The sequence below is a fragment of the Cetorhinus maximus genome, unplaced genomic scaffold, assembly GCF_964194155.1.
Source record: "Cetorhinus maximus unplaced genomic scaffold, sCetMax3.hap1.1 HAP1_SCAFFOLD_1087, whole genome shotgun sequence".
Lineage (NCBI taxonomy): Eukaryota > Metazoa > Chordata > Chondrichthyes > Lamniformes > Cetorhinidae > Cetorhinus > Cetorhinus maximus.
Genome location: NW_027597029.1, coordinates 1 through 20,000, shown reverse-complemented (window position 1 = coordinate 20,000; position 20,000 = coordinate 1). Strand labels below are relative to the sequence as shown.

Genomic DNA, 20,000 nt, shown 5'->3' with positions numbered 1-20,000 from the left:
GAGTCCGAACTGACCCCTATTCATGGGGTCTCAGACCGAGCGGCCGCCTGAACAGACACCAGATCGATTTCCCTGATTTGGACAATCTAACACGCAGCCAGAGTGCGTTCGTTTTAATTCCTTTTTTAAAAACTCATTCATGGGATGTGGCCGGGCCCAGCATTTATTGCCCCGTCCCTAATTGCCCCCTTGAGAAGGTGGTGGGTGGGTGGGTGAGCTGCCTTCTTGAGCCGCTGCAGTCCCCATGTGGTGTAGGTACACCCACAGCGCTGTTAGGGAGGGAGTTCCAGGATTTTGACCCAGCGACAGTGAAGGAACGGCCGATATATTTCCAAGTCAGGATGGTGAGTGGCTCGGAGGGGAACTTCCAGGTGGTGGGTGTTCCCCATGTGTCTGCTGCCCTTGTCCTTCTAGATGGTAGTGGTCGTGGGTTTGGAAGGCGCTGTCGAAGGAGCCTTGGTGAGTTGCTGCAGTGCATCTTGTAGATGGTACACACACGGCTGCTACTGTGCGTCGGTGGTGGAGGGAGTGAATGTTTGTGGATGGGGTGCCGATCAAGCGGGGCTGCTTTGTCCTGGACGGTGTTGAGCTTCTTGAGTGTTGTGGGAGCTGCACTCATCCAGGCAAGTGGGGAGTGTCCCATCACACTCCTGACTTGTGCCTTGTAGATGGTGGACAGGCTTTGGGGAGTCAGGAGGTGAGTTACTCACTGCAGGATTCCCAGCCTCTGACCTGCTCTTGTAACCACAATATTTATACGGACGCAGTCTGCCCACCCCTAACTGCCCCTGAATTGAGCAGTTTGGCTGTGGATCAGGAGCCACGTATGCCAGACCAGGAAATCTGGAATAATGGGGAGGCCACGGCGTCGTGGTATTGTTACTGGGGTCAGCGTCGTGGTATTGTTACTGGGGACACGTCGCGGTATTGTTACTGGGGACGGTGTCGCGGTATTGTTACTGGGGACGGTGTCGCGGTATTGTTACTGGGGTCAGCGTCGTGGTATTGTTACTGGGGACAGCGTCGTGGTATTGTTACTGGGGTCAGCGTCGTGGTATTGTTACTGGGGTCAGCGTCGTGGTATTGTTACTGGGGTCAGCGTCGTGGTATTGTTACTGGGGACAGCGTCGTGGTATTGTTACTGGGGACAGCGTCGTGGTATTGTTACTGGGGACGGGTCGTGGTATTGTTACTGGGGACGGCGTCGCGGTATCGTTACTGGGGACACGTCGCGGTATCGTTACTGGGGACGGGTCGTGGTATTGTTACTGGGGACGGGTCGTGGTATTGTTACTGGGGACGGCGTCGTGGTATTGTTACTGGGGACGGGTCGTGGTATTGTTACTGGGGACGGCGTCGTGGTATTGTTACTGGGGACGGCGTCGCGGTATTGTTACTGGGGACAGCGTCGCGGTATTGTTACTGGGGACACGTCGTGGTATTGTTACTGGGGACACGTCGTGGTATTGTTACTGGGGACACGTCGCGGTATTGTTACTGGGGACGGGTCGTGGTATTGTTACTGGGGACGGGTCGTGGTATTGTTACTGGGGACGGCGTCGTGGTATTGTTACTGGGGACGGGTCGTGGTATTGTTACTGGGGACGGCGTCGCGGTATCGTTACTGGGGACACGTCGCGGTATCGTTACTGGGGACGGGTCGTGGTATTGTTACTGGGGACGGGTCGTGGTATTGTTACTGGGGACGGGTCGTGGTATCGTTACTGGGGACGGGTCGTGGTATCGTTACTGGGGACACGTCGCGGTATCGTTACTGGGGACGGGTCGTGGTATCGTTACTGGGGACGGGTCGTGGTATTGTTACTGGGGACGGCATCGTGGTATTGTTACTGGGGACGGCGTTGTGGTATTGTTACTGGGGACGTGTCGTGGTATTGTTACTGGGGACACGTCGTGGTATTGTTACTGGGGTCAGCATCACGGTATTGTTACTGGGGACGGCGTCGTGGTATTGTTACTGGGGACACGTCGTGGTATTGTTACTGGGGTCAGCATCACGGTATTGTTACTGGGGACGGGTCGTGGTATTGTTACTGGGGACGGCGTCGTGGTATTGTTACTGGGGACACGTCGCGGTATCGTTACTGGGGACGGGTCGTGGTATTGTTACTGGGGACACGTCGCGGTATCGTTACTGGGGACGGGTCGTGGTATTGTTACTGGGGACGGCGTCGTGGTATTGTTACTGGGGACGTGTCGTGGTATTGTTACTGGGGACGTGTCGTGGTATTGTTACTGGGGACGGGTCGTGGTATTGTTACTGGGGACGGGTCGTGGTATTGTTACTGGGGACACGTCGTGGTATTGTTACTGGGGACACGTCGTGGTATTGTTACTGGGGACGGGTCGTGGTATTGTTACTGGGGACAGCGTCGCGGTATTGTTACTGGGGACACGTCGTGGTATTGTTACTGGGGACACGTCGTGGTATTGTTACTGGGGACACGTCGTGGTATTGTTACTGGGGACACGTCGTGGTATTGTTACTGGGGACATGTCGTGGTATTGTTACTGGGGACACGTCGTGGTATTGTTACTGGGGACACGTCGTGGTATTGTTACTGGGGACACATCGTGGTATTGTTACTGGGGACGGGTCGTGGTATTGTTTCTGGGGACACGTCGTGGTATTGTTACTGGGGACACGTCGTGGTATTGTTACTGGGGACACGTCGCGGTATTGTTGCTGGGGACACGTCGCAGTATTGTTACTGGGGATACGTCATGGTATTGTTACTGGGGACACGTCATGGTATTGTTACTGGGGACACGTCGCGGTATTGTTACTGGGGACGGGTCGTGGTATTGTTACTGGGGACGGCGTCGTGGTATTGTTACTGGGGACGGCGTCGTGGTATTGTTACTGGGGACGGCGATGTGGTATTGTTACTGGGGACGGCGTCGTGGTATTGTTACTGGGGACGGCGTCGTGGTATTGTTACTGGGGACGGCGTCGTGGTATTGTTACTGGGGACACGTCGTGGTATTGTTACTGGGGACGGCGTCATGGTATTGTTACTGGGGACGGCGTCGTGGTATTGTTACTGGGGACACGTCATGGTATTGTTACTGGGGACACGTCGTGGTATTGTTACTGGGGACGGCGTCGTGGTATTGTTACTGGGGACACGTCATGGTATTGTTACTGGGGACACGTCGTGGTATTGTTACTGGGGACACGTCGCGGTATTGTTACTGGGGACACGTCGCGGTATTGTTGCTGGGGACACGTCGCGGTATTGTTACTGGGGACACGTCATGGTATTGTTACTGGGGACACGTCATGGTATTGTTACTGGGGACACGTCGTGGTATTGTTACTGGGGACGGGTCGTGGTATTGTTACTGGGGACACGTCGTGGTATTGTTACTGGGGACACGTCGTGGTATTGTTACTGGGGACGGGTCGCGGTATTGTTACTGGGGACAGCGTCGCGGTATTGTTACTGGGGACACGTCGTGGTATTGTTACTGGGGACACGTCGTGGTATTGTTACTGGGGACACGTCGTGGTATTGTTACTGGGGACACGTCGTGGTATTGTTACTGGGGACACGTCGTGGTATTGTTACTGGGGACACGTCGTGGTATTGTTACTGGGGACGGGTCGTGGTATTGTTACTGGGGACGGGTCGTGGTATTGTTACTGGGGACGGCGTCGCGGTATTGTTACTGGGGAGGCCGTCGTGGTATTGTTACTGGGGACGGCGTCACGGTATTGTTACTGGGGACACGTCGTGGTATTGTTACTGGGGACAGCGTTGTGATATTGTTACTCGGGACGGCGTCGCGGTATTGTTACTGGGGACGGCGTCGCGGTATTGTTACTGGCGACGTGTCGTGGTATTGTTACTGGGGAGGCCGTCGTGGTATTGTTACTGGGGACGGCGTCGCGGTATTGTTACTGGGGACACGTCGTGGTATTGTTACTGGGGACGGCGTCGCGGTATTGTTACTGGGGACGGCGTCGCGGTATTGTTACTGGGGACGGCGTCGTGGTATTGTTACTGGGGACGGCGTCGTGGTATTTTTACTGGGGACACGTCGTGGTATTGTTACTGGGGACGGCGTTGTGATATTGTTACTGGGGACGGCGTGGTGGTATTGTTACTAGGGACGGCGTGGTGGTATTGTTACTGGGGACGGCGTCGCGGTATTGTTACTGGGGACGGCGTCGTTGTATGGTTACTGGGGACGGCGATGTGGTATTGTTACTGGGGGCGGGTCGTGGTATTGTTACTGCGGTTGGCGTGGTATTGTTACTGGGGACGGCGTCGCGGTATTGTTACTGGGGATGGGTCGTGGTATTGTTACTGGCGACGTGTCGTGGTATTGTTACTGGGGATGGCGTCGTGGTATTGTTACTGGGCACGGCGTCGCGGTATTGTTACTGGGGACGGCGTCGCGGTATTGTTACTGGCGACGTGTCGTGGTATTGTTACTGGGGAGGCCGTCGTGGTTTTGTTACTGGGGATGGCGTCGTGGTATTGTTACTGGGGACGGCGTCGTGGTATTGTTACTGGGGACGGCGTCGTGGTATTGTTACTGGGGACGGCGTCATGGTATTGTTACTGGGGACGGCGATGTGGTATTGTTACTGGGGACGGCGTCGTGGTATTGTTACTGGGGACGGCGTCGTGGTATTGTTACTGGGGACGGCGTCGTGGTATTGTTACTGGGGACGGTGTCGTGGTATTGTTACTGGGGACGGCGTCGTGGTATTGTTACTGGGGACAGCATCGCGGTATTGTTACTGGGGACACGTCGTGGTATTGTTACTGGGGACACGTCGTGGTATTGTTACTGGGGACGGCGTCGTGGTATTGTTACTGGGGACGGCGTCGTGGTATTGTTACTGGGGACACGTCGTGGTATTGTTACTGGGGACACGTCGTGGTATTGTTACTGGGGACGGCGTCGTGGTATTGTTACTGGGGACACGTCGTGGTATTGTTACTGGGGACACGTCGTGGTATTGTTACTGGGGACACGTCGCGGTATTGTTACTGGGGACACATCGCGGTATTGTTACTGGGGACGGGTCGTGGTATTGTTACTGGGGACGGCGTCGCGGTATTGTTACTGGGGAGGCCGTCGTGGTATTGTTACTGGGGACGGCGTCACGGTATTGTTACTGGGGACACGTCGTGGTATTGTTACTGGGGACAGCGTCGTGGTATTGTTACTGGGGACGGTGTCATGGTATTGTTACTGGGGACGGTGTCGTGGTATTGTTACTGGGGACGGCGTCGTGGTATTGTTACTGGGGACGGTGTCGTGGTATTGTTACTGGGGACGGTGTCGTGGTATTGTTACTGGGGACGGCGATGTGGTATTGTTACTGGGGACGGTGTCGTGGTATTGTTACTGGGGACGGTGTCGTGGTATTGTTACTGGGGACGGTGTCGTGGTATTGTTACTGGGGACATGTCGCGGTATTGTTACTGGGGACGGTGTCGTGGTATTGTTACTGGGCGAGTAATCCAGAGACCCCAGGACAACGCTCTGGGGACCCGATGGGGTGTGAATCCCACCTCCCACGGCAGGTGGTGAAATTTCAATGCAATAAAAATCTGACGATGACCATGAAACCATCGTTGTAAAAACCCATCTGGGCCACTCACGCCCCTTTAGGGGAGGGAATCTGCTCGGTCTGGGCCTACACGTGACTCCAGACCCACAGCAACGCGGTGGACTGAGGGGGTGACCTGATCGAGGGTGTACGAGATGATGAGGGGCCATGGACAGGGTGGATAGGGAGCAGCTGTTCCCCTGAGTTGAAGGGTCAGTCACGAGGGGGACATAAGTTCAAGGTGAGGGGCAGGAGGTTTAGAGGGGGGGATGTGAGGAGAAGCTTTTTTACCCAGAGGGTGGTGAGGGTCTGGAATGCGCTGCCTGGGAGGGTAGGTGGAGGCGGGTTAGCCTCACATCCTTTAATAAAGGTACCTGGATGAGCACTTGGCACCTCATCACATTCAAGGCGATGGGGCCAAGTGCTGGTCCATGGGGATTAGGGAGGTAGGTCAGGTGTTTCTCACGTGTGGGTGCAGACTCGATGGGCCGAAGGGCCTCCCCTGCGCCGTGTGACTCTGTGACTGCCCTCTGAACAAGGGGAATTGGGGACGGGTACAAAGCGATGCCCGCACCCCACCGATGAATAAAATAAAAAGCCTGACATCACCGGTTGGGTTTCTACGACAAACCGCGATAGATTCCCGCCGACCATTACTGACTCGGAGCGGGATGTAAACCCGTCCCCTGTGACATGCTGGATAACCGGAGCCAGCGCCATTACCGCCGCGCGACCCTCTGGCCCCCCCAACGCTTGGGATTTAACGGTGGGACGCTCAAAATGGGGCCTCCACTCAGCAGCGGGTAGGTCATGGCGCAGCGGTATTGTCGCCGGACTGGTAACCCCAAGAGACCCCGGGTTTTAATCTCACCGCGGCCGACGACGAACGCGACGGAAACCCGGCACCAAAAGTCTAACGATGGCCGCGAAGTCGTGGTCGATCGTCGTAAGATACCCCACGAGGTGGGGGAAAGGGGTCAAAGACGGGGAAGGGTAGCGCGATACTTACACAATGCTGATGAAAGCAGCATCACCCCCGTACAGGAACGAGTGGTTGATCACCTGAAGGACGAAGGAGAGGTACTGGACCTCCAGGACAGGGATGGAGGCGGAGATGGAGAAGAGGACGCACTGCGTGACGGTGATGGTGAGGGACAGCACGGCCGACCTCATGCCCGACAATCGCTTCAGGACAGCAGAATCTGAGGAGGAACCAGAGCAGAGAGGAGGGGGGTTTTAGAAAAACATGCATCTCTTTAATCGAGGCCCAAACCGAAACCTAGGCCAGACCCACTCAGCCAGCGCCAGGTGAACTCTCCGAATTCTATCCACACGTCGACAAACTCAAAGTCCGGCGGGGGGTAAAGCGGGCGAGCGGGAGGTGCCTGGATTACCCGAGACTGGGAGTGAGCTGAGTGTTCACACCTGGATTACCCGAGACTGGGAGGGAGCTGAGTGTTCACACCTGGATTACCCGAGACTGGGAGGGAGAGGAGTGTTCACACCTGGATTACCCGAGACTGGGAGGGAGAGGAGTGTTCACACCTGGATTACCCGAGACTGGGAGTGAGCTGAGTGTTCACACCTGGATTACCCGAGACTGGGAGGGAGCTGAGTGTTCACACCTGGATTACCCGAGACTGGGAGGGAGCTGAGTGTTCACACCTGGATTACCCGAGACTGGGAGGGAGAGGAGTGTTCACACCTGGATTACCCGAGACTGGGAGTGAGCTGAGTGTTCACACCTGGATTACCCGAGACTGGGAGGGAGAGGAGTGTTCACACCTGGATTACCCGAGACTGGGAGGGAGCTGAGTGTTCACACCTGGATTACCCGAGACTGGGAGGGAGAGGAGTGTTCACACCTGGATTACCTGGGACCGGGAGGGACAGGAGAGTTCACACCTAGATTACCCGAGACTGGGAGGGAGAGGATTGTTCACACCTGGATTACCCGAGACTGGGAGGGAGAGGAGTGTTCACACCTGGATTACCCGAGACTGGGAGGGAGAGGAGTGTTCACACCTGGATTACCCGAGACTGGGAGGGAGAGGAAAGTTCACACCTGGATTACCCGAGACTGGGAGGGAGAGGAGTGTTCACACCTGGATTACCTGAGACTGGGAGGGAGAGGAGTGTTCACACCTGGATTACCTGAGACTGGGAGGGAGAGGAGCGTACACACCTGGATTACCTGGGACCGGGAGGGACAGGAGAGTTCACACCTAGATTACCTGCGGCAGTGTCTGAGATTTTATCCCTGCGTTGTAGCCAGTCCATCACGATGCCATTCCAGGGAGCACAGAACACCCCACAGATCTGCGTCAGGGCGAATGCGTTCGTAAACTTGCTGACTGAAGAGAAAGAGACAGACAAAGAGAGGGAGACAGAGAGAGGGAGCGGGTGGAGGTGGGGAAGGAGGGGGTGGGGTGGTATATGATGGAGAACCAGAGCGAGAGAGAGAGACAGAGCATTAGAATTAAACAAAATGTAAGTTTCTGCCATCACTTCCTATCACGGGGTTTCCCACATTGTGCATTGAGGGGGGCGGGTGGTGGATTTCACTGTGGATCGGGATCGTGATGCCTTCACAGTCGACCGGGCAAGTCAGATCCCAGAGCGGACCCTCACTCACTTGATAGACTATCACTTTCTTTAACCAGACCGTGTAGGGGGAGTACTGAAACAGATGGACAGACGTCTGCTGTTAGCTTTTCAAGGGCCTGAGGGATCTTGATAGGGTGTCTGTGGGGAGGATGTGTCCTCTTGTGGGAGAATCTAGAACTGGGGGGGGGCGTTGGGTGGTGTGGGGAGGGTAACTCCGTTTTAAACTAAGGGGTCGCCCATTTAAAACGGAGACGAGGAGAAATCTTTCCTCTCAGACAGTCGTGATGCTCGACACCAGCCTACATTAAACAAAATTACAATTAACAGGTTCCCTGCTCTCTCTCTTTAGGTGAAAATTGGAGTTTTAATCGAACATGGATGAGCCAAGTTTCAAAACTAATCAACGCCACCAATAAAAATAACTCACCAAGGCTTCTTCGACAGCACCTTCCAAACCCACGACCGCTACCATCTAGAAGGACAAGGGCAGCAGACACATGGGGAACACCCACCACCTGGAAATTCCCCTCCGAGTCACTCACCATCCCGACTTGGAAATATATCGGCCGTTCCTTCACTGTCGCTGGGTCAAAATCCTGGAACACCCTCCCTAACAGCGCTGTGGGTGTACCTACACCACACGGGGACTGCAGCGGCTCAAGAAGGCAGCTCACCCCCACCACCTTCTCAAGGGGGCAATTAGGGATGGGGCAATAAATGCTGGGCCCGGCCAGCGAAACCCACGTCCCGTGAATGAATTTCAAGAAAAACCTTCTGTGCAAAGCCTTGCTTTGTGAGATGCCCTTCTTCTGAGACTTATTTTTGTACACGTGACTGTCCAACAATTGGACAGTCGATGACCTATTTAGTTATCTGGTTATCGCTAGTATTTGCCTTAAGCCAGCCAGGTCCATCTGTCAACGTTGTCCTCGCTTGGTCTCTTTGTAGAGTGTGCATTATCCCACAATGAACGGTCATCCACCTGGCACTCAATGGGTATAGTATCTTTAACAAGCACCTTAGATAGAATCACACTTTCTTTGACAAATTGAACCCTGGATCCATGTTCTCTACAGGCCCTGGCGTAACAGCAGCCAAGGAACTTTTAAGAACACTTCCTTATTTTCTTACGAGCTGCAGGACAAAAGTTTCCATTCTTTGCACAATGTTCAGCACCATTCGCGACTCCTCAGATACTGAAGCCAGTCCATGTCCAAATGCAGCAAGACCTGGACAATGTCCAGGCTTGGGGCTGACAAGTGGCAAGTGACATTCACACCACACAAGTGCCAGGCAATGACCATCTCCAACAAGGGAGAATCCAACCATCGCCCCTTGACATTCATTGGCATTACCATCACTGAATCCCCCCACTATCAACATCCTTCGGGGGTTACCATTGACCAGAAACTGAACTGGACCAACCATATAAATACTGTGGCTACAAGAGCAGGTCAGAGGCTGGGAATCCTGCAGCGAGTATCTCATCTCCTGACTCCCCAAAACCTGTTCACCATCTACAAGGCACAAGTCAGGAGTGTGATGGAATATTCCCCACTTGCCTGGATGAGTGCAGCTCCCACAACACTCAAGAAGCTCGACACTATCCAGGACAAAGCAGCCCCGCTCGATCGGCACCCCATCCACAAACATTCACTCCCTCCACCACCGACGCACAATAGCAGCAGTGTGTGTACCATCTACAAGATGCACTGCAGGAATTCACCAAGGCTCCTTCAACAGCACCTTCCAAACCCACAACCACTACCATCTAGAAGGACAAGGGCAGCAGACACATGAGGAACACCCACCACCTGGAAGTTCCCATCCAAACCACTCACCATCCTGACTTGGAAATATATCGGCCGTTCCTTCACTGTCGCTGGGTCAAAATCCTGGAACTCCCTCCCTAACAGCACTGTGGGTGTACCTACACCACAGGGACTGCAGCGGCTCAAGATGGCAGCTCACCCACCACCTTCTCAAGGGGGCAATTAGGGATGGGCAATAAATGCTGAGCCCGGCCAGCGACGCCCACATCCCCGTGAATAGATATTAAAAAAAATGTGATACCTCAAAATAAGGTCTCGGCTCTCTCCAGCTATTTAACTCTCTTTGCTCTGCCTCTCTTTATCCCCAAGGTTACAAGCAGTCGCTAAAAGCCCAGGAGCCCGAGAACATCTGCTTCTGGTTCTGTTCGGTGGTTGCTCTGTGGTCTTTACTTCCTTGTGGTCTCTGTGAAAAGATTCGGCCTCTCTCCTTGCACTTTCCTACCCGTCGGTCCCTGTACCGTGAGGTTCTCCTCTTGCACCATCGGAGGATCTTTCTAACCCGAGTTCCGCTTCCAGGAGTGCTATCCGCCTGCACACTACTCTGTCACCGTTTCCACACCCTCCCCGGGCTCCCTCTCCCACCCGCACCCCTCCCGCCCCAACCCCCATCCCGCCAGCCTCGACCGACATCCCGAATACAGAGTGTTTTTTCCCCCAGGATCTATCGCCCTGGTGAAGGTAGCGGTGAAAAGCCGCCTTCTGTAAACGCAGAACCATGGGGAACGTCCGGCACAGAAAGAGGCCGTTCAGCCCATCGTGCCTGTGCTGCCACACAGACCAGACCCCTGGTCCACTCCTCCATCACCCCCTACTCCTCAACCCCCACCTATTGGCACCTCCCCATGCCCACGCAGAAGATGCAACACCTGCCCCTTCACTTCCTCTCTCCTCACCGTCCAAGGGCCCAAACACTCCTTTCAAGGGAAGCAGCATTTCACTTGCATTTCCCCTAACTTAGTCTACTGCATTCGTTGCTCCCAACGCGGTCTCCTCTACATTGGAGAGACCAAACGCAAACTGGGCGACCGCTTTGCAGAACACCTGCGGTCTGTCCACAAGAAAGACCCAAACCTCCCTGTCGCTTCCCATTTTAACACTCCACCCTGCTCTCCTGCCCACATGTCCGTCCTTGGCTTGCTGCATTGTTCCAGTGAAGCCCAACGCAAACTGGAGGAACAGCACCTCATCTTCCGACTAGGCACTTTACAGCCTTCCGGGCTGAATATTGAATTCAACAACTTTAGATCTTGAACTCCCTCCTCCATCCCCACCCCCTTTCCGTTTCTTCCCCCTCCCTTTTGTTTTTTCCAATAATTTATGTAGATTTTTCTTTTCCCACCTATTTCCATTATTTTTAAATCTATACCTGTAGTGCCCTGTCAGTCTTTCCACCCCATCCCCACTAGAGCTGTACTTTGAGTGTCCTGCCATCCATTCTTAATTAGCACATTCTCTTAGACAATATCACCACCTTCAACACCTCTTTGTTCCTTGTCTGTGACCTCTTTTGATTATCTGCTCCTATCACTGCTTGCTTGACCCTACAATCACCCCCCCCACCCCCAACTTCTCTCCCCCCCCACCCCCACCCCCACCTTAAACCAGCTTATATTTCACCCCTCTCCTATTTTTACTTAGTTCTGCTGAAGGGTCGTGAGGACTCGAAACGTCAACTCTTTTCTTCCCTCCCCTAAAGGGGACACTAGTGAACCAGATGGGGTTTTTAAACAACAATCGACAAATGGTTTCATGGTCCTCGTCAGACTTTTAATTCCGGGTTTATTTTTTTCTATTCAAGTCAAATTTCACCATCTTTGCCGTGGCCGGATTTGAACCTGAATCCCTGGGTCTCTGGATCGCTCGTCCCGGTGACATCACCGGTCCCGCCATCACCTCTCCCCCCACTTTATTGTCACTGGATGAGTAATCCAAAGCCCCAGGCGAACGTCCTGGGGATACGGGTTCAAATCCCATCCCGACTGGCGGAACTTAAATGCAATTAATAATCTGGGAGTGAAAAGCCAGTCCGAATAATGGTGACCTCCGTCGATTGTTGTTTAAAAACCCCATCTGGTTCACTAGTGTCCCCCCTTTCAGGGGAGGGAATTCTGCTGGTCCTTACCTGGTCTGGGCCTACACGTGACTCCAGACCCAGGGCGATGTGGGTCGACTCTTCACCGCCCTCCGAAATGGCCCTACCGCTCAGCTCGAGGGCAGTTTGGGGGTGGGGGGGGCGGGCCACAAACGCTGGGCCTTGCCAGCGACCCCCACATCCCATGAAAGAAGACACTTTTAAAAAGCCCACTCATATCGTCGCTGTGTCACAGATCCCTGTTCCCAGCACGGACACGTGGTGGAGGCTGAGAATGTTACTGCTCTCAGAGAGAAAGAGAGGCAACTACATCCTAAGCGCTCCCACCCTCAGCCGTACTTCCGGATCACACCTCACTGAGGTGCTGAATGAAAGCCAAGAATCAACTTGACCTGTTAACTCACCAATCTCCCCCCTCCCTCCACAACGCTCTCTCTCTATCTCACTCACTCCTTCTCCCCACTCCCCACCCCCACCGCTCTCTTACTCACTCACCACCCTCCCCCTCTCTCCCCAGATGTTTTTTCCCATCCCCATGCTCTGGCATGAAGAGACATTAACGTCGCTCACGTTATTGTTAGAAGATGTGATTTTAAACGCCTAGGATACCATGGAAAATTCACCTTCACAGGGGAAGCTAGGTGTAAACAGAAAGGGGTTTGTGTGTGTGTAAATCAGCGGCATTTAAGATCTAACCGGTCTGTAAGTCCAGAACTGTGTCTGCAAAGGAACCAAATTGCAATGAACCACATTTTGAATTGGTAAGGTCAAATGTGCTTTGCCTGGCGTCTGTTTAAAGTCTATGGGTTACTGTTGCCTTGGTGAAGATTTACCTGGGAGTGATTAATTTGGGGATTTGTTTAAAAGTTATTATGGTAGTGATATGTGTATGTGTTTAATTTGTTGTTAAATTAATAAATGATTCATTTAGTTTTATATATAAAAAAAACCTCTTGAGGCTCAGTGGTCTTATTCCTGAATTCGGAGCTGCATCTCAAACATACCAGTTGAAAATATAGGTTATGACAGTTGTTCGAGTTTCCCTCTGGGATTTTAAATAACTCAGCTTTTACCAACTGCTGTGACATAACAGCTCCCATTCACTCACCACCCCCCCCATTCTATTTTCATCTCTTTTCCCCTCTCTCTTCCCCGCTCTCCCCTCCCATTTCTTACCACTCCCTTGCTGTCTCTCTCTCTCCCCTCCCGCCCTGCCTCCCTTTCAGCCTCTCTCACATTGCATCTCCATTTCTCTCTCAGCCCACTCTAGCCCTGTCTCCCCCGACTCTCCCCTCTTCCCGACCCCAACCACCATCGGCGACTCCCCCCCCTGCCCCACCCCGCCCCCCCCGCCACCCCCACGTCCCCTTCGTCCTCTTACCTTGGCTGGTGTCTCCACCGGCGAGCAGGGTGAGCATGGGGTTCAGGGTTCCGATGAACAGGTAGTGTCGGAGCTGCATGATGGAGATCCACAGCAGGTGGGTGAGGAAGAGTTTGGAGAGGATACAGCTCCTGAATGAACGAACTTTTTCCTCCTTCCCTTCTGAGATTATGATGGGGTAGGGGGAAGAGGAACGTAGGGTTTAAACAGAGCAGCAATTGATAATGGGGAACAAAGAAATGGCTGACCAACTAAATACACACATTGGTTCTGTCTTCACAAAGGAGAACACAAATAACATACCAGGAACGTTGGGGAACACAGGGTTTAGTGAGAGGGAGGAACTGAAAGAAATCGGCATTAGTAGGGAAATGGTGTTGGGGAAATTGAATAGATTGAAGGCCGATAAATCCCCGATAATCTACTTCCCAGAGTACTTAAGGAAGTGGCCCTAGAAATAGTGGATGCATTGGTGGTCATCTTCCGAGATTCTATAGACACCATCCGGGACAAAGCAGCCCCGCTTGATCGGCACCCCATCCACAAACATTCACTCCCTCCACCACCGACGCACAGTAGCAGCAGCGTGTGTACCATCTACAAGGTGCACTGCAGCAACTCACCAAGGCTCCATCAGAAGGGTGCCGTTCGGCCCATCAAGCTTGTGCTGGCTCTTTGAAAGCGTTGTCCAATTAGTCACATACAGCAGTTATTCCCCCACCCACGCCCATAGTTCTATAAACGGTTTTCCCCTTTAAGTATTTATCCCCTTTCCACTTACGCAGTTGCTACTAAAATCTACCTCTGCTGCCAGTGGGTCACAGGTCACAGGTCACAGGTCACAGGGAATTGTTGTGTCAAACCCATTCTCCTCACCTCTCCCTCTGATTCTTGCACTGACTGTCTTCAGATCAGTGGGCCTCTAGTTACCGACTATCCTGCCACAGCAAAGACAGACACCCCCTACCCTCCCCACACCCGCCCCGCCGCGATTTGTAAAGGTCTGAAAATAACCTCTGTTGTCTGAGAAATCAGTCTCCATCATGGCGGACGAGAATTCAGGTCAAAGGGAGAGTGCGGGGGCCTTGGGGGAGGTAAATGGAGACAAAAAGGCATATGGGACACTTGCCTTTATCAACCGAGGCGTAGATTACAAAAGTAGGGAGGTGATGTTGGAGTTGTGTAGAACTTCGGTGAGGCCACAGCTGGAGTGCCGTGTGCAGTTCTGGTCGCCACATTATAGGAAGGATGTGATTGCACTGGACGGGGTGCAGAGGAGATTCACCAGGATGTTGCCTGGGATGAAATATTGAAGTTATGAAGAGAGGTTGGATAGACTCGGGTTGTTTTCGTCGGAGCAGAGAAGACTGAGGGGCGATCTGATCGAGGTGTACAAGATTGTGAGGGGCCATGGACAGGGTGGATAGGGAGCAGCTGTTCCCCTTTAGTTGAAGGGTCAGTCACGAAGGGGACATAAGTTCAAGGTGAGGGGCAAGAGGTTCAGGGAAATCTTTTTTACCCAGAGGTTGGTGAGGGTCTGGAATGCACTGCCTGGGAGGGTGGGGTGGAGGCGGGTTAGCCTCACATCCTTTAATAAAGGTACCTGGATGAGCACTTGGCACGTCATCACATTCAAGGCTATGGGGCCAAGTGCTGGTCAATGGGGGTTAGGGAGGTAGGTCAGGTGTTTCTCACCTGTCGGTGCAGACTCGATGGGCCGAAGGGCCTCTTCTGCATTCTGTGGGATTCTGTGATTCTGTGAACTCCAATGGGCAGGCGGTATCTGGTGATGCCTCACAACGATTGAAGTGGGCAAAGCCCTTACAAGGCTCGAGAGGGTAGATGCAGGAAGGGTGGTTGGGGGGAGGTGGGTCTAGAACCAGGGGGCACGGTCTCAGGATAAGGGACAAGGCCATTCGGGGCCGAGACGAGGAGGAATTTCTTCACCCGGAGGGTGGTGAATCTTTGGAACTCTCTACCTCAGAGCTGCCTTCCTGAACCGCTGCCCCCAACATGGTGTGGGTTATCGAGCTATTATGAGGATAGTAGCGACTTTACAAAGCTACGGTCAACGAATGAAGTCATCCAAGACGGGCCTAAAAATTGGTAAGGCAGGAGACGTATTAAATAGGGAAAAGCCCGGAGCAGTGGGTGTCCCTAGAAACCTGGGGATCCAGGTACGCAGATCCCAGAAATCTCATGAAGAGGGACGGATAATAATTTTACAAGCTAACGCGTTGCTGGCCTTTACGCCGAGCAGACTCGAACACAAGAGGCTGGGACCTTACCTTTCAGCTACACAGAGCCCTGCTCAGACCACAGCTGCAACATGGTGCACGCTTCTGGCGAGGGCCCCTGTTAGGTTAGACACGCCGGCCTCTGCGGGGCTCCAGTCCCTGATTCACCAGGCCTGATTCACCAGGCCCTGATTCACCAGGCCTGATTCACCAGGCCTGGTTCACCAGGCCTGATTCACCAGGCCTGATTCACCAGGCCTGGTTCACCAGAATGACAGCCCCAAAGGCCAACTTACGGGCAGAGAAAAACACAGGCCAGGCTCGTGTACCCCGCGGTTTAGAAGGCTGAGGGTGACGGATGAAGATTCTCAAGGCATGAAGGGGAAGGGACAGGGCAGACTGAGGGAAACTAGGCCCAATCGTCAGGGGGCCTGGAACTGGACAGCATATTCTACCGGACTAGGACTGGAGGTATCAGGAGCAAAGTAAGGAACTTTGTAAAGGGTGGTGGGGTAGTGTGGAGGGCTGGGAGGGTGTGGTGGTGGTGGGGTTGTCGGGGGGGGACAATAATGGAGGCTATTTTATGAGCAGCAACTGCTGCTGGAAAACTTGTTAATTTTAAGCCTGCGATTGCTCTTCCTTTAATCCAAACGCATAACAGGACGAGGGGGCTGTAGAGATTTAGGTCACCTGTCAACCATGAGCTCACTTGAATATCTTTGCAGCCTTGGCAGGGTGGTGGAGGGGGGTGGGGGCTAAAGAGGGCCTCCTCATGTCCCTATGTTCCTACGCAAGGGGTTAGAGGGGAGGAAGGTGAGGGAAAATAGGAAGGGAGGGAGGGTGGGAAACGCGGCAGAAGGAAAGAGAGGAGGAATCGGAAAGGGGGATGAATGCACAAACGTACGAAATAGGGGCAGGAGTGGGCCATTCGGCCCCTCGATCCCCGTTCCACCATTGAATAAGATCGATCATGGCTGATCTGTTTGTGTTTCGAGTTCCACGTTCCCATCTACCCCCCCGCCCGATAACCTTTGGCTCCCCTTGCCTAACAAGAATCGACCTCTCTCCGCCTTAAAAATATTCGATGGCCCCACCCCTCCCCACCACCTCCTGAGGCCGAGAGTTCCAAAGTCGCACAACCCTCTGGGAGAAAAAAATTTCACCTCATCTCTGACCTAAAAGGGCGACCCCTCATTTTAAAACAGTGGGCCCCCCCCTTAGTCCTGGACTCACCCACAAGAGGAAATATCCTTTCCATGTCCACCTTGTTAGGGCCGATCAGGATCTTGTACACGTCAATCAAATCACCCCTCACCCTCCTAAACTCCAGTGGAAACAAGTCCAGTCTGTCCAACCCTTTCCTCATAAGACAACCCACTCATTCCAGGTATCAATCTAGTGAACCCCCTTTGAACCACCTCCAATCCATTTACATCCTTCCTTAAATAAGGAGACCCAAATTGCACACGGTATTCGAGATGTGGTCTCACCAATGTCCTGTCTAACTGAAGCATAACATCCTTACTTTATGTTCAGTCCCTCCCATAATAAAGGATCCCATTCCATTAGCCTTATTAATTACTTGCTGTACCTGCATAGGAACTTTTTGTGATTCATGTACTAGAACACCCAGATCCCTCTGCACCTCAGAATTATGCAGCTGTTCACCATTCAAGTGAAACTCTGCTTTTTTATTCTTCCTGCCAAAGGGAACAACGTCCCACATTGTACTCCAAGTGCCAGATTTTCGCCCACTCACTCAGCCTCTCCGGAAAGGGTTAGGGAAGGTAAACGAGTCAGGTGAATGCGTTGAAGGTTCAGGGGAGTGAAAGTGGAGAGGGAGAGAAGAGGTTGAAGGGAGGGAAAGGGGGGAAGCCAGATGTGCAGGGGATGGGGGGTAGGAGTGGAGAAGGGAGAGGAGAGCGAAAGGGGGGGGGGAGGAGGGAGAGGGGAGAAAAAGGGGGAGAAGGGCGAGGGGAGGTGAGAGGAGAGGCGAGGAGAGAGGGATGGAAGGGCGTGACGGAAATCAGAGGGGAGGCGTCCGCACCTTTTTGCGTCGTGGGCTGGGGGTTAAAACTATCGAGAGACTCCAGCTCCTCCTGTCGCTCTATCCACACCCCTTTCTTCTCCTTTCGCCTCCTGTCCGCCTTGGCCTCGGCCGAATCTCCTCCTGCTCGTAGGGGTTTCACCCGCCTGTCGGCCTCGTCTTCGTGGGAGGTCCACCCCAGGCAGGGCTTGCTGCAGCCGGCCCTGTCGGAACGAGGCATGGGTTTCCAGGTGAAACACTGGGGCCCAATGTCCACAACCAAAACAAACGGCCGCATCAAACCGACAAGGCAATTAGAACCATAAGACCGTAAGGCCATAAGGCATAGGAGCAGAAATTAGGCCATTCGGCCCGTCGAGTCTGCTCCGCCATTCAATCATGGCCGATACGTTTCTCAACCCCCATTCTCCCCGCCTTCTCCCCCCGTAACCTTCGATCCCCCTCACCGATCAAGGACCTATCCATCTCGGTCTTAAGCACACTCAATGATCGCAGGATTGCCAATGTTAGACAGAAACACACTAATTTCCAAGGGGGTTAAAAAGCGTGCCACAGTCTTCACACGCGTCTTCCTAGTGTCGCGCCGTCCTAGGAGATGGGCGCTTTATCCAAACCGGCCGTAATCCCGGGCACCTCTATCGTAATCCCCATTCGAAACCCCTTCCTTCCAAAGGCCTCAATTTCCCGCCCCGCGCGACCCAGCCCTTGTCTGACTCTGTCCACCTGCGTCGCAAAACGAAATTTGAACGTGGATTCGATCCCGCAAGCCTCACCCCTGACCACGGGCGAGCTTCCCAAAACAAAAATTTAAAAACGGGCAAAGGCCTCTTGGCCTTATCGCCCAACCCGCCCACCGTCAGGCTGGGCCGGGCAGGGAAAAAACGGAAGTCAATCGATACTTACGTGGACTTCTCATTGTCAGGGTGATGGGAGGGTGTAGAAGGGCTGGGTGGGGGTGAAGGAGGGAGAGGTGGGGGTGAAGGAGGGGGGGATGGGGGTGAAGGAGGGGGGGATGGGGGTGAAGGAGGGGGTATGGGGGTGAAGGAGGGGGGATGGGGGTGAAGGAGGGGGGGATGGGGGTGAAGGAGGGGGATGGGGGTGAAGGAGGGGGTGATGGGGGTGACGGAGGGGGGGATGGGGGTGAAGGAGGGGGGATGGGGGTGAAGGAGAGGGGGATGGGGTGAAGGAGGGGGGGTGGGGGTGAAGGAGGGGGGATGGGGGCAAAGGAGGGGGGATGGGGGTGAAGGAGGGGGGATGGGGGTGAAGAAGGGGGGATGGGGGTGAGTGAGGGAGAGATGGGGGTGAGTGAGGGGGGATGGGCGTAAAGGAGGGGGAAGGGGGTGAAGGAGAGGGGGATGGGGGTGAAGGAGGGGGGATGGGGGGTGAAGGAGGGGGGATGGGGGTGAAGGGGGGTGAAGGAGGGGGGATGGGGGTGAAGGAGGGGGGGATGGGGGTGAGGGAGGGGGGATGGGGGTGAAGGGGGGGGATGGGGGTGAAGGAGGGGGGGATGGGGGTGAAGGAGGTGGGATGGGGGTGAAGGAGGGGGGATGGGTTGAAGGAGGGGGATGGGGGAGGGGGGAATGGGGGTGAAGAAGGGGGGATGGGGGTGAAGGAGGGGGGACGGGGGTGAAGGAGGGGGGATGGGGGTGAAGGAGGAGGATGGGGTTGAACGAGGGGGGATGGGGGTGAAGGAGGGGGGATGGGGGTGAAGGAGGGGGATGGGGTTGAACGAGGGGGGATGGGGGTGAAGGAGGGGGGATGGGGTGAAGGAGGGGGGATGGGGGTGAAGGAGGGGGATGGGGTTGAACGAGGGGGGATGGGGGTGAAGGAGGGGGGATGGGGGTGAAGGACTGGGGAGATGGGGGTGAAGGAGGGGGGACGGGGGTGAAGGAGGGGGGATGGGGGTGAAGGAGGGGGGATGGGGTTGAACGAGGGGGGATGGGGGTGAAGGAGGGGGGACGGGGGTGAAGGAGGGGGGATGGGGGTGAAGGAGGGGGGATGGGGGTGAAGGACTGGGGAGATGGGGGTGAAGGAGGGGTGATGGGGGTGAAGGAGGGGGGATGGGGGTGAAGGAGGGGGGATGGGGTTGAACGAGGGGGGATGGGGGTGAAGGAGGGGTGATGGGGGTGAAGGAGGGGGGATGGGGGTGAAGGAGGGGGGATGGGGGGAAGGAGGGGGGATGGGGGAGGGGGGAATGGGGGTGAAGAAGGG

The 20,000-nt window shown here is 54.4% G+C and overlaps 1 protein-coding gene across 1 annotated transcript in view; it reads right to left on the bottom strand.

Moving 5' to 3' along the window:
* The window catches only part of LOC144675664 (equilibrative nucleobase transporter 1-like), a 25,879-nt gene extending 7,813 nt beyond the window's left edge, over window positions 1-18,066 (bottom strand). Inside the window, exons 1-4 of the mRNA XM_078536317.1 lie at window positions 17,790-18,066; window positions 13,506-13,667; window positions 7,819-7,947; window positions 6,603-6,795 (exon numbers count right to left, since the gene is read on the bottom strand). Of these exons, the coding sequence (XP_078392443.1) occupies window positions 6,603-6,795; window positions 7,819-7,947; window positions 13,506-13,667; window positions 17,790-18,066 (761 nt within the window). The remainder of the gene's footprint in view (window positions 1-6,602; window positions 6,796-7,818; window positions 7,948-13,505; window positions 13,668-17,789) is intronic.
* Window positions 18,067-20,000: the final 1,934 nt, after the last annotated feature.